General features: G+C 42.9%; 1 protein-coding gene across 4 annotated transcripts in view; it reads right to left on the bottom strand.

Moving 5' to 3' along the window:
- The window catches only part of rab3gap2 (RAB3 GTPase activating protein subunit 2 (non-catalytic)), a 31748-nt gene extending 16959 nt beyond the window's left edge, over positions 1-14789 (bottom strand). For 2 of the 4 annotated variants that reach the window (XM_079529074.1, XM_079529075.1), the window contains exons 1-14: positions 14349-14789; positions 8611-8705; positions 7810-7887; positions 6882-7002; positions 6035-6116; positions 5310-5357; positions 5134-5209; positions 4492-4593; positions 3927-4026; positions 3204-3302; positions 2445-2593; positions 1714-1793; positions 486-578; positions 89-228 (exon numbers count right to left, since the gene is read on the bottom strand). In XM_079529074.1, coding sequence (XP_079385200.1) covers positions 89-228; positions 486-578; positions 1714-1793; positions 2445-2593; positions 3204-3302; positions 3927-4026; positions 4492-4593; positions 5134-5209; positions 5310-5357; positions 6035-6116; positions 6882-7002; positions 7810-7887; positions 8611-8705; positions 14349-14463 — 1378 coding nt within the window. In that variant the 5' untranslated portion in view covers positions 14464-14789. The remainder of the gene's footprint in view (positions 1-88; positions 229-485; positions 579-1713; positions 1794-2444; positions 2594-3203; positions 3303-3926; positions 4027-4491; positions 4594-5133; positions 5210-5309; positions 5358-6034; positions 6117-6881; positions 7003-7809; positions 7888-8610; positions 8706-14348) is intronic. The other 2 variants (XM_079529076.1, XM_079529077.1) reach the window with 1 other exon arrangement.

Raw genomic sequence — 14789 nt, 5'->3', positions numbered from 1 at the left:
TATAGAACAATAAAGCATTCTCATATTGGTAAAGTAGTGCATTTTGACTGACACAGTTTCTCCCCTACTGGATATTATTTCTCCTCACCCTTCCACATGCGGATGGCGATGCCTCTGGCCACGTCCAGCAGTGTGACTCGTCCAAAGTCGTCCGTCACTCCGGCCAGCGTGTTGCAGGGGGACAGACAGATGGACTCCCCGTGGCGACGAGAGTCCGGGAGACCAAACCTGCCCCAAGAGAATCGTTAAAATTAGACTTTGTGTCGTAAAGAAACTACAACATTGTCCTGATTGCCGAGCGCCCTGCTTTCAGAACAAGTGGGTTTAGACATGGATGTCTACTGTACGCTGGCTGCAAAAGGTGACTGTGCTTTTGCAATAATTGCTCACAACAACCTGTGTAATCTCTTTCGCCTGATCATCACAGATCTTCATTGAGGAACAACATGTAATGTATGTTGTTCTTACATATGGTCATTGGTTACCTGACTCCCAGGGGTGTAGCTGCTTCCACTTTGGGCTTCTGTTTCTGAGCTGGTTCTTCTTCACTCTGGTTCTTCTTCCAACCTAACCACCCACTGAGAGAGACAGAGACAGATTTATTTTGGGGCTTTTGTGCCTTTATTGATACTGTAGGATTGAAAGGAAATGAGGAGTGGCAGCAAAGGTCGTCAGGACATGCTGTCAGGCTGCAATGCCTGGGCTGCAATGCAGCCAAGCCTTTAATTAATCTAACTTTAAATAATCTGAGAGACAGGGAGGGGGAAACCGAGTGAGACAGCAAGATAAAAAAAGATAAGCAGAGAAATGAAAATACAGATATAACGACAGAGTGGTAATAAAATGAAAAGTGAGATATAAAAGGAGACAGTGGAGAGAGGTATGGATGGAGGAGACGCTGCCAGGGTACAACAGGCTATAATTCAGTATTGATTTAACCGTTTTGTTGGCTGGTGCAGTAGCAGCATTAATGCACAGTGATGCACAGTAACAATGTACATTTACTTCAGTAAATTCTTGCTGTATCTGTTTTTTGTAAACTGATGACTTTCAGAAATATTGACTCCACTGTATTTCTAGGAAAGGAGTCTTTTGGGACCCAGCCTTAAAGGTATATTCAGTGATTTGACTTAATTCAAATACCACTTGTTTTTTCTTTTTTTCTGGATAATCCTCCCTACTATAGAGTGTGCTGACCATATAAGGAGTTTCTCCCTGTCCCCAGTGAGCCCCTGGGGTCAAAAAACCCTAGTTTCAGTTTTGGTGGCGGGTGGCAAAGCCTTCATCCAATCAGGATGAGAGGGGCCTTCCTCCAATCATGATCGAGTGGGGCCTTGGTGCACGTGCTGTTGGCCTGTTGCACTTCCCCCCACTGTAGAGCGTGCATGTGCACATTTTGTTACCGGGGCGGACTGGGTGGTTTTCCAAATCACCCAAATCACTGAATGCTCCTTTAAAGAAATATATTATGAATTATCCACTATTTATAATATAGTGATAATATAGCCAAACTACAAGCTCACAAAGCCTCACAATGCATACGCGTTGTGAGCTTGTAGATCAATTTCTGAAACTTTGATTGCTGAAAATGTATTTCGTAATTTTGAATACTATTTACTTTAGTACAGTATATACTAACTAGGTGCTGTGGACTCACAGGACAGAGCATGCACGTGCCACACACACACACACACACACACACACAATACAGACCTGGCAGCACTAAACAGGGCTGATGTGAGTTTGCTGGCCACAGCAAGGGCAACATGGGACAGCAGAGGTTGGGAACTTCCCTGGGGAGAGAAAGAGAAAATACACACAACGCTGGATTTAGTATAATATCTCGTATGTATCATCATCATCATCATCATTATCATCATTCAGACACTCCTCCTGCAGGAGACTTGGCTGAAGTTGGCTCAGATCTAAACACATTTTGATTTAGAGTTTGGAACCTGCTGCGACTGCATGCCCTTGTCATCCCCTGACAGGGTTCGAACCCACACCCTTTCGCATTAAAGGCGTATGCCTGGCTTAACCGCTACACTAGCATTCATATACATTATATTAAGTACATAAATAAACCCCCAGGTAAAGAGTAGATGATCCTGATTATATACCATGTCCACTTGCCAACAATTTAAAACGCCATTTTTTATTAACATTATGGGGCAATGTGCCTTTTAAATATCAAAGTGGAGGGTTTGGTTATCTTAAAATAACGCACACCCTCCAGCGAAGAAATATGGAGTATTCTCTGTGGCCATAGTATCATACCTAATTAACATACAAGCATGTACAACTAGCACATAAAGAGATCAACACTTTTACATTATCTTTATAGCCTATCCCTGTCTGGCACACTGTGACCCATGTACCATGCGAGATAACATAATGAACACAGGGGAAACAATGCCCCACCCACACACACACACACAGGCTACCTCAATGGCGTAATAGAATCCTGTGTAAGGTCCTCCTCCCACAGCGATGTACTGACTCATGGCGGGGGGGCTGCCCTTGACCGAGGCGTGGAACCCCCCCAGGATGGAGGCATTCTTCATCTGGTCAAATACACACAGTGTCATGATGCCTAGTAGAGAGAGAGAGAGAGAGAGAGAGAGAGAGGGAGGGGGGGGGCAGGTTGGTGGAGAAATGAGAAGAAGGAAAGAGTGAAGGAGGAATGAGACAAAAAGAGGGAGACAGAGTGGATGTAAATAAGAGACAGTGAAGTTGGGAGGTAGAGAAATAGAGGGAAGTTTTACAGGGAGGCAAGGTAAGTTAGACGTGAGTAACGCCTAGTTACCTCGATTTGTTCTAACCACTGTTGATATCTGTGCTTCTTACCACATCCACCCATGTCTTCTGCTAGTCAACGTCCCAGCTTCCTTATAATACATTTGATCTATCAATCTCTCCATTTGTCTGCCTTTAAACACCCTGCTATAGCTTAACCACATACAGTAAGCACTAATTTATACTCTAGTCTGGATATTGGAAAATAGCTGCTCTACAAGCTCACATCGTGTCCCGAAATGCAATGCAACAGGTTGTGAGCTAGCATACCTGTGAAAAAATAACGGAAGATAATTGAAAAATCCTAAACATTTTTGAAGGAATGTTGCACATAATGACATGCCCAAAACAGGGAAGCTAGGGTTAATTTGGTTTGAAGTAAAATGAAAGTCCAGTGTCCCTCTCACCCACGCTGCTGTGGTCTACAATGGTGTCCATTTCTTGCAGACCCCACTTCTTATAGGCCAGGGGAGGGGGTTGGATCACATCGCTGCCCGCCGCGGCGGCTGGGTGGAGAAGAGAGAATGGCAGGTGGATGAGGTGGAGATGGGAGAGGTGGAAGAGAGGGAAAGATGGAGGTGGAAATGATAGTGTTGATCAATACAGATGGATAGATATCTTTATTGTCATTCAACAGATACATAAAATACATAAGAGAACGAAATTTCGTGTCACTGGCTTCCAGACTATGCAAATACGACTTCCGGAATACGAAGTCAGAGAGACAATATTTATCCGTTTTCACATGTAGGTCATAAATAAATTACATCACACCAAGGAATAATTGTTGGCCAACAGCCATGAATTACATGAAGTCATGTGGCAAGCAGCGGCACGATCAATTAACTGCCTTGACTGACTTGTAACTGCATGCGCCGTGTTTGTCCACATATACAGTATGAACACACAACACAATACTGAATGCGGAGAGAAAACTCCTGGAAGAAGATCTACAAGCTTATAGATCAGCTATTTCCACTATTAACATTTTTGAAGTATAACGTTATTAAACATATGTAAGTGATTTGTCATATATGTCTGCCCTGTGCGGTAGTCAATGATACGGTCCATTATTTGAGCGACAATTCATCGTCAAGTAAAATGTCAAATGGTGACAGGCCTAGTCGTACCTCTGGCCACCTGGTTCCTGCAGGCCCGTAGCGACTGGAAGAGGCTAAAGCCATCGATGGTGACCAGAGCAGCAGGGTAGAGGATACTCAGCTCCTCATGCTGAAAGGACAGAGAGGAAGAGAACCAAATGAACACACTAGTAATGAAACCAGCGCATGTAGTGCACCTCTTCACCCATCAAGACCTGATGAAGCCGGTTCTACAAATCGTCTTCAAAATCCCAACAGTTTTCCGAAAAACATATGTTTCTATATCAGTGGTGCTCAAACTTTTTCATGTCAAGGACACCCAAAATTATATGTATTTGGCCGTCGACCGATCTCAAAATATTTAGTTCCAGGGACCCCCAGAAGCAAAATATTTAATTAAAAATGTAAGAAATATACATATTCAAAGTGAGGTGCTATGAGCTTGTAGATCTGCTATTTTTGAATAGCCCCAAGTATAATGGTTAAAATACAGCTAAAATGGCGATTTCCCGGTTTTAATGGGTTAATGAATTTCTGTGTACATATGTGTCTGTCTGATTGTCTGTCTGTCTGTCCCCATGTCTGTGCGTTTTACCTGCTCAGTGACTCCAGGATGCCGGGGGATTTCGTACGTGCGACACTTGAGCCGCAACACAGGGTCTTCATTCAACAGCTGGGCCAATAGTAGAACCCCGTTCTGACGAGATGCAACAAACCGTATGTATCAGTCAACCAAATCAATCAAAATGTATTGTATCGTCACTGAAACCAGCTAGTTTCAGTCACAGCAGATATATGCAAAAAAGCGTCCGTGATATCTCATCGCAAACAAGGAAGTGAACGGCTGCGTGCATGCACAAAACATGTCCTGGAGCTCTGAACAAGGTGTTGCCCAGCAAAGGGAGCTGTTAAAAAATGTATTACAGCGATTCCCTTTCATATCATTAAAAAGGACCTAAAGACATGTATACCCCCGGTTTGATTAGAGAAGACATGTATACACGTTTTTAGCATCATGTTTCATGTGCCTGTTTAAAATGTCATGGATATTATGCACTCACAATGTAGACTATTTTAAATATATTTTACTGAAATATGGTAACCATAATTTTGATAGAAATTTTTAATCAGATGCATTACATGCTCATGTTTAACTGCATGGCACCTTTTCCCTAATCATGAAATATATACAGAACAGAGGAAAACATTTAAGAATTTGATTGTACTGTACACTGACCTCTGTATAGAAGCGCACATAGCCAGAAGAGAAACCCACAACAATGCATGTCCAGTCTGGCCGCCCTGTTGAACTCCTACACACACACACAAACACACACAGGGCTGTCAACATCTGATGTCATAAGGATACGAAAAAACAACTCCTGTAGGTAAATGACAAATACAGTAGCTTACCTCTTCTGGCTCGCCAGGGGTATACAGATGACACTGCTCACACACTCTCTGATGAGCGCGCGCGCGCGCGCACACACACACACACACACACACACACACACACACACACACACACACACACACACACACACACACACACACACACACACACACACACACACACACACACACACACACACACACACACACACACACACACACACACACACACACACACACACACACACACACACACACACGACTGGTGTTAATAAGTTCAGATCTCAATCGGGTGCCTCAAGGACACAAAGCCTCAGCCACTCTCTGTCGTTCTCATGATTCTTTTACTGAACCATTCCACCCTGCTGGTAACCCACAGAAGATCTGTTTAATCCTTCTTTGTTCATTTTCATCCTCTTGCCCCCCCCAGGGCCCCCATCACTCCCCTTCTCATGGTTTCATTTTCATCCTCTTGCCCCTCATGGTTTCATTTTCATCCTCTTGCCCCTCATGGTTTCATTTTCATCCTCTTGCCCCCCATCAATCCCCTTCTCATGGTTTCATTTTCATCCTCTTGCCCCCCATCAATCCCCTTCTCATGGTTTCATTTTCATCCTCTTGCCCCCCATCAATCCCCTTCTCATGGTTTCATTTTCATCCTCTTGCCCCCCATCAATCCCCTTCTCATGGTTTCATTTTCATCCTCTTGCGATTAGACAATTATGTAATAATTGTGACAGGCCTACCCCTCCTCGGTGGGGAGCGTTCCACTCCAGGACACAGCCAGGGTCATCTGCTCTCTGCCGTTGTCATCTGTGCGCCACTTGGCTGTAAGCAGAAAATAACCCATCAAGACCGGGAAAGCCAATTCAAGAGTTTCAAAATGTAGCCCTGCACCTGCCATGTTGGGGACCAACAGGTGTTGAAAAACCAATGAATTAGTTCTACGCCAATCAGACTGTTTAGACAAATCAAAACACCTGTGTTGGTCCCGAACACGGCAGGTGTAGGAATATATTTGAAATTCGTGAATACGTTGTTATACCTTTCAAATCCGGAGTGTAGCAACAGGAATTCTTTATTTTTTTTGAGTGGTGCAACCACTCCAAGGAACAGCAATGTCCGTGTTAACATATGTGACTATGTGACTATGAGTAGCAGTAGGGGCAAAAGTGGCGCTGAAACAGAGAGAGATAGTGCTGCACTGTTGCCTGCTAATGAGAGAGAGAGAGGGGGGGGGGGGGGCAGGGGGAGAGGGGAGTTGCACCACTCAGTTCACACGGGTGTGATTTTTTTAATGAAAAATATAAGTTTTTCTGAAAACTTTGGTCATGATTTAAAAGCGGCCTCGGGTCTAAATGGGGTAAACAGTACGTGCATGACACATTTATTTGTGTTGTTTTAATAGCTTGTGTGCACATATGTACAGTACTATGAATCCATTTAATGTGGGTAAATTTGCGCTTCATCACACAACCATTTACACTTGAGTTAGATTTTTTTCCCGGCGAGTGACGCAGTCATACGATACGACAAAGTCTAAATATCACACGAGCGTGCGGTGTGAGACTGCGCGTGTGTTTGTCATCATACCCGAGAGGAAGACGGCCCTGTGTTCCCGCGCCACCACCAGCATGTCGGAACAGGGCGACAGGGACACCACGCAGTCCTGCATCCAGGGGGCGCTGCCCTGCCCTGCGCCGTCCTCCTCCACCTAGAGAGAGAGCAGAGAGGTTGAAGTTGACCAATAGAACAGTGGTTTACAACATGGGGTCTGCGGGAACCTCAGGGGTCCCTGTTACAGTGTTGCTTTCGTCGACTAACACTATGACGAAAAATGTTGGTCGACTACGACTACCTTTTTTCAGTGAACTAAATACAAACTAAGCCAGTAGAACTAAAGGACAAGTCATTTTATGCTTGGTTGCACTTGGGTGTATGTATATGTATGTATATATATATATATATATATATATATATATATATATATATATATATATATATATATATATATATACCCAGCTAAATGATTGATACTTGAGAACCAAATGGACCTGGATCTGACTGTAACGCAGAGTGTACTCAGCACTTTGCAATGCACCAAAACATGATGGTTGAGGAGGCTATTTCAGAGTTCATCAGCTGCAAAGCGTGCTGCAGACAAAATAGCTAATTTCCTGCGTGCCCTGCTGTCCCCACAAGCTATTTAATGATTTAATCACAAGAGAGAAAAATGGACAGATCAATAAGGAGGTGGAGACAGAGAGTGAGTCAGAGAAAGAGAGATAGAGGTAGGTGTCCTTCCAATTCCATGAATGTGGGTTCAAGGCTTGGTTCAGATTCGACCTACTGTATTTCCAGTTATCACGTCCCAAGCTCACTGGGTTATATATGGATAGAGGAACTTGGAACTTACAGTAGATAACATATGGGCTAATTGGGGGGCAATGTAGCAAAGATACCGATACTGTATGAAGAAGGAATCTAAAAACAAACCCAAAAAACAAAACAAAAAACCGACCGTGCTGTTGGTGGTAGCGGTGGTGTCATCTTTGTCTTCGGGATTATCCCACGATGATTCCCAGTCAGAAGTATCCCACTGGGTTATATATGGATAGAGGAACTTGGAACTTACAGTAGATAACATATGGGCTAATTGGGGGCAGGGGCGGCAGGTTCCTATAACGGCAGTGGGTGCCCCCCGGCCCCGCCTCCCTGACCCCCCCCCCCCCCCCCCGCCGCAGCGGGGGAAAAAAACATTTTTTTGGTACTTTATAATTTACAGTTTGCTAATAAATACAGTGGTGCGCGCTTTCAGTTAATCACAACAATTAACGAACACATTAAATTGTTTCAGCATCTTGTTTCAACATTTCAGCATGATCAACAGTAAATAATTAAATTGTATTTTGGCTGAGATGGCTCTGTTTGTCAAGTCTCAAGTCATGGCTCTTTACAGACGGGCCGACGGTACACAGACAGCAGCCTCTCCGCTGACTGTGTTAGTGTTGTGTTGCTGCAGGAGACGGAGTGTGAATGAACCGTGCGGTCACTGGACAAAGCCACAGTATTAGCATTTGAATACCTGTTCTGTGAACACCGTAAAGGTGTGTGCCTACGTGACAAAATGACCAGGGGGAGGGGATCTTCAGCCTTAATCTCAGTGGGTGCTATTTGGTTTATTATTTTTTCAGTGAGTGCCCAAGCCCTCAGGCACTCCCAAAGTTGACGCCGCTGATTGGGTGGCAATGTAGCAAAGATACCGATACTGTATGAAGAAGGAATCTAAAAACAAACCCAAAAAACAAAACAAAAAACAGACCGTGCTGTTGGTGGTAGCGGTGGTGTCATCTTTGTCTTCGGGATTATCCCACGATGATTCCCAGTCAGAAGTATCCCAAGACAGCTCATTCTCTCCTGTGTAAATGAGAAGAAAATATACTGTCTGCAATCTAATTACATTTTTTGGTATTAACTGAACTCACTAAAAATGGTCAGGATGATTGAACCTGTGACAGTTCAACACAATGTCAGCAACTTGGCATGTCTACGATATCCAAAATAGGTTTCCACTTTCCAGCCCCACATTTCTGGGTCCACTCAACCTGGTTCCCAAGCCGAGACCAAAATGCGCCGTTTACTACCCTTTTAGTAAGTGATGATAAATAGCACACAGGTGAAAGAAAGGTGATGAAACCATCAAAAGATATAAGCAAACTGCTTCATACCAAATACAAAGGAAAATAAACAGAGAACAGGACAGGAGATGCAGGGCTGATGAAAGCTGAACTAAAAGGCATGGAGGATTAAAATATACCAGGCGAGAAAATGACCAAACTGAAAGACAGTCTACATGCAACAAATCCTGTTGCCATGCCACTTTTGTATTATACACTATACAATTTACAATTACAATTTACAATTTAGGCATTTAGCAGACGCTCTTAATCCAGAGCAATTTACATTAAGCAATAACAAAAAGCATGGCATACATCACATGTATAAAAAGTAGTTATCATGAATCATGCGTAAACTAAGAACGTAACAGTGGAGTATCTATGTAAACTATACATACTATACTATATAATATATTATACATGTGTACTATAAAGTGCTATGACTACATAAAGTGCAATTCTAGAGCTGTCTACATAACAAGCTATAAGTCTGTTTAAAATCTACATAATGTGCTATACTGTAAGTAGCAGCAGTGTGCATGTTAAAACACATTTTGTGCCCAAGACGTCTGTGGACGTCTTTGGTATTACCGCACGTGCAGAGCCCAAGACGTCTGTGGACGTCTTTGAAAAACAAAATATATATATATATATTTATTTATTTTTATTTTTTTATCAAGAAAAATCAAAAAAATCAAAACAATGATTTATTTATTTTTCTAATACGTGGTGCCAAAGTTTGTGTTTTCGCCATTGAGAATGCATTTGGCGTTTAAATTAAATAACTCAGAAACTATAAAACATTTCAAAGTAAAAAGTTCCAGCATGTGTCTCCACAGTCAGCTGAATTATAAAAAATGTGAATGGATTTTCTAGGTGAAAGTGATTTTTGGGCAGTTTTGCGTGGGCTCTCAATGTGTAAATCCATTGAGACCTGGAACGCATCCATGTCACGTTAGCGTTTAACCACATTAACCATTAAACCGGGAACCCCTTTTGGTGTTTTAAACATTATGTTATAATTTAGCTATTGAAAAATAGCAGATCTACAAGCTCATAGCGCGCCACCGAGTGGCGCGCTATGAACTTGTAGGTCTGCTATTTTTGAAAAATCGTTAAAATGTGCCTCAAATCTTTCCGAAAATTGTCATGATTTAGAAAACTTTTTTTTTTTAAATTTCGACGTCAGGCCTGAATGGGTTAAGCGGGAGCGGGACACATACTCCGTTTTTAGATGATGACCTAACCACCGCAGTGGTTTGTAAAAACAGGGAGATGTGCTGGGGTGGGGTGATGTCATGTTAGTTTTCCTAACCACTGCAGTGAATAGGTTATCGCCCTAAGGGGCGGCGGTGGTTCAGGGGTAGAGTGCCTGAATGGTAACCGCAAGGTTGCCAGTTCAAACCCGCGATCCCCCAGAGTTACTGTCGAAGTGTCCTTGAGCAAGACACTGAACCCCTAATTGCTCCCGATGTGCTAGTTGGTGCCTTGCATGGTTTCCGTTGCCATCGGTGTATGAATGTGTGTGTGAATGGGTGAATGTAATGCACAATCTCTGTAAAGCGCCTTGGATAAAGGCGCTATATAAATGCACCATTTACCATTTACCTAAAAGGGCCTTGCAAACGGGGAGCGATAAAACGCACCTATAGTTCATTTTCAATGAGACCTGCGTTTTTGCTCAGAGAAGTAGCGGTGCGACAACGCAAACGTATTTACGTGAGCACGGTTCCGTGAATTTGTTGCGCACGTGCTCGTTACGCACACACGCCCGCGACTCACCAGACCTGGATTCTGTTTAGCTTTTTTTTTACGCTTGCGTTGTTGCACCCCCCCCCCCCCCCCCCCCCCCCCCCCTCCCTTCTTCAACAGACCTGGAGGAGACCTGTGTTGGTCCAGGCAACAACGCCTGCGTTCCTCGCTTCACGTTTGCAAGGCCCTTTTAAACTGGAGTATGCGTGAGTCTTCTCTCTATGTATGTGACTGTGTATGTGACATGACAGCAGCATGTCCATATTCCTGTGAGTGTGTCCGTTCTCTGTTGAGCATCGTGCACTTGCAGCAGCTATCTGCTCAGGTCACCTCCAGTGAGATGACTCACACAATGGACAAACATCAAATCTAGCTCCACCCCTTGCCTACTGTTTTCTCTCTCCATCCATAAGCCTCGCTCTCCCCCCCCACACACCCCTACTGTTAAAATGCAACGTACTGCTGAGGTGTGACTCACACCTTGTCAGCTGTGAATATAATCACCCATCTGACCTGCCTTTAGACATGCAGTGACTGACAGAATTCATAAAGCCATGATTTGAGGTGTTTTCACTTTCAGTGGTTCTCCAAATTGGAGTCTGGGCCGGGGGCTTGAGAGGGCTACAGGAGAGGGTCCCTCCCTAGCAATATTAGCTATAACATACAGCTTCAAAACCAATTTAACATGATGACAATAGTTTGGCTACTTGAAAATAGCCAATCTAGAAGCCCACGCTGCAAGCAACGCGTTGTGAACTTTTTCTGAAGAAAGAGAGACAAATTGTGCAAGAGACAAATCTTGAAAATGTTTAACAACAACAATCTTCTCTCATTCGGCTAAAAACGGCCATAGCCGTCATCACAAATATTGGGCAAGTGTTTTTTGTGCAAAACTAATGTGCTTGCATTGCAATGGATTCAGAATCATTGAAAACCCCTAGTTTGACCCGTCACATGCTACTTAAAGCATAAAGAAATGTTGAAAATGTTGCCTTATATTGGATGTTAATGGTACCCCAGCTTATTATGCTAATTATGAAAATTGCCCAACATATGCAAGTTAGCATCCGGCAGTTTCTAAAAGCTGGGGACCCATACTCAACATTTCTAAAATAAAAACGTAGGGTACTCAAAATGTCCGGGTTCACACACTGGCAAGTAGACTATTATGGGATTCCTTCGTACAAAATATGTTCAAATAATGGCCAAATACATTGGACATGAAAATTCCTGAGAAGAACCACTGTTTGAGATTGCTGTCTAGGTTCATCATGGTTATACATTTCTGCATGTTATCGTTTTAACAAGCATGCCATGCACTCATCTTGAAGCTTGAGTACCTACTTTAACTGGTTTAAGCCTTGTAATGATAACCTTGCTCACACTACAAGTAACATCCTTTGTCAGTGTCAAGTCTGAGAGTCTACAAACAACATTTGAAGACTCTCCGAGACCTGGAACGCATCCATGTCACGTTAGCGTTTTAAACATTATGTTATAATTTAGCTATTGAAAAATAGCAGATCTACAAGCTCATAGCGCGCCACCGAGTGGCGCGCTATGAACTTGTAGGTCTGCTATTTTTGAAAAATCGTTAAAATGTGCCTCAAATCTTTCCGAAAATTGTCATGATTTAGAAAACTTTTTTTTTTAAATGTCGACGTCAGGCCTGAATGGGTTAAAGTGTAGACTAGACCAGTGGTTCTCAAAGTGGATTTCATGCCAATCCAGGGACTCTTGGCGTTCTCCTCCTATCTGTCAGGGCGAAGTGTGGCTGGCGCGGTTGACAATTACGCCTCTTCCTCAGCTGGTGGCCGAACGGATTGCGGAGCGGTCTTGATACTGGAAGGTCGCCAGTTCGAATCAGCGGTCCGACACGTTAAAATTACCACCGCTGAAGTGCCCTTGAACAAGGCATTGAACCACTACGATGAAATGTTCTATGAGCAGGGCCTGGCTGGAAACAAGTTCTTGAGCTTAGCCCAGATACGCTGGGTAAATATAGTAATCATTTCATTTCATTTCATTTCCCTTGACCTGTGGGGTCCCCCAGGGTTCCATACTTGGCCCAATCCTTTTCTCCTTCTATATGCTCCCCCTAGGCTCCCTCATCAATAGTTTTGAATGTATTTCTTATCATTGTTATGCTGACGATACACAGTTATATCTCTCTTTTAAGCAAAATGACCCCAGCAAACTCATAATCATACACAACTGTTTAACCGACATAAAAACATTGGATGGCACAAAACTTTTTACAACTCAATGCTGAAAAAACTGAAATCTTGATCATTGGGATCAAATCCCATTCGGCAGTCCCTCGGCTCACTGGCAGCTAATGTTAAACCCACGGCAAAGACAACACAATGCTGAGCCACTCCTCATTATCCAGACTCCAATTAGTACAGAACACTGCAGCCAGAATCCTCACTAACACAAACCATAGAGCACACATAACCCCGGTATTAGCTGGACTGCACTGGTTACCCATCAAGTAACTTCATGGACTGGCCCCACTTTATATCCTTGATCTTTTAACCCCTAAGGATAATACGAGACCTCTCAGGTCCTCGGATAAAGGTCTCCTAAAAATCCCGGTGACCAAGTTAAAGACAAAAGGTGACAGGGCCTTTTCAGTGGTTGCTCCTACCTTGTGGAATGCCCTACCTTTGCCTAAAAGCAGTTTAAAAACGTTTTTGTTCCATAAACATTTTTCCCATGTTGTCGCTTGATCTCTTCTACAGGTCTGTTTGTTTTGTTTCCATTTTAATCCTTGAGTATTGATTGTATTTGTTTGCATTATCATACTACTAAAACCTGATTGTTTTTATATTGTGTCACTGTACAGCACTTTGTAACTTTGTTTCGAAAGGTGCTTTATAAATAAAATGTACTTACTTACTTTAGGAGGGTTTAAATGGACCCTTACAATTACAAGCCTGTAACTCTGAACATAATGGGCCATTTGCATACTGTCAGGCCCCTTTTCCACCAAACCGGTTCAGTTCTTTAGTCCATGAGCCAGAGCTCAATATAAGTAAATATATAAGTAAATTAATATACGATAACCCTTCCACAGGAGTAGCTTTTTCATATTTATCACACATTTTGTAATTTTCAGCTACAGTAGGCCTATAGGTGAATAGGTAAAAATGGAATTAATAGTTATCACCATGAAACTTCCCCAGTTGATTACTTACATGAAGACAATGCTTTATTGTATTAAAAATGTTCTGAAATTTGTACATTTAAATATGCAAATTAGGCATTATATAGGAAATATGCAAAAAATAGAAAATCTGAAAAATCTACTACTGTCGAAAGGTTATCATATATTAATTTACTTATAATTGACCCTGTAAACAATTTGGTTTTATGTTTGGTTTTACACACTCAATTCATAATTAACATTCCAATTTTGCAGCTTTGGCTCATGGACTAAGAACCAAAAAGAACTGAACCGGTTCCCCAACCGGTGGAAAAGGGGCCTCAGAGTAAAAGGGGAGAGCCCTTCTTGACATTTAAAACATTGACATTAAGTTAACCACTGTCTAGTGAAGTCACACAGCAAACATCACCAGTACATGCTAACTAAATACCATGGTGAGTGCAATTTATTATTCAGTTATACCTGCTGTGTGGTCCTTCTCCTCAGCTGGCTCTGACGTCTTGTCGTTCTGAAACAAGAACTCCCTGACGGTTCTGAGTTCTTGGACCCGACAGAAGTCCACCAGGCAGCAGGACATCTCTGCCTCTCTCTCTCTATCTATCCCGTCCTACCGACACTAGTGGACGGACGGGGAGTCAGCTGCTTATTAGCCTGTTAGCCCGTTAGCCAACAACAACAACAGCAGCAGCAGCAGCTGCTAAATGCAACGCTGCGGGTTGTTAGTGTTACACAATGTGACAGGCACCGTCTGAAAGTCACTATGAAACTATTCGCACGATGACGCAAAGGAATGTATTAACAAGAGGATATCCTCCTTATTTTGTGTAATATTTGCACTTCCCAGCCTCGTCCTGCTAGGCTGTTTTGTTGATGACACATCGTTAGCATAATAACATTCAAGCG

This window comes from Electrona antarctica (assembly GCF_951216825.1).
Source record: "Electrona antarctica genome assembly, chromosome: 18".
In the NCBI taxonomy this organism is placed as follows: Eukaryota; Metazoa; Chordata; class Actinopteri; order Myctophiformes; family Myctophidae; genus Electrona; species Electrona antarctica.
Note: the sequence above shows the minus strand (reverse complement) of the source record. Positions and strands in the feature narration are given on the sequence as shown.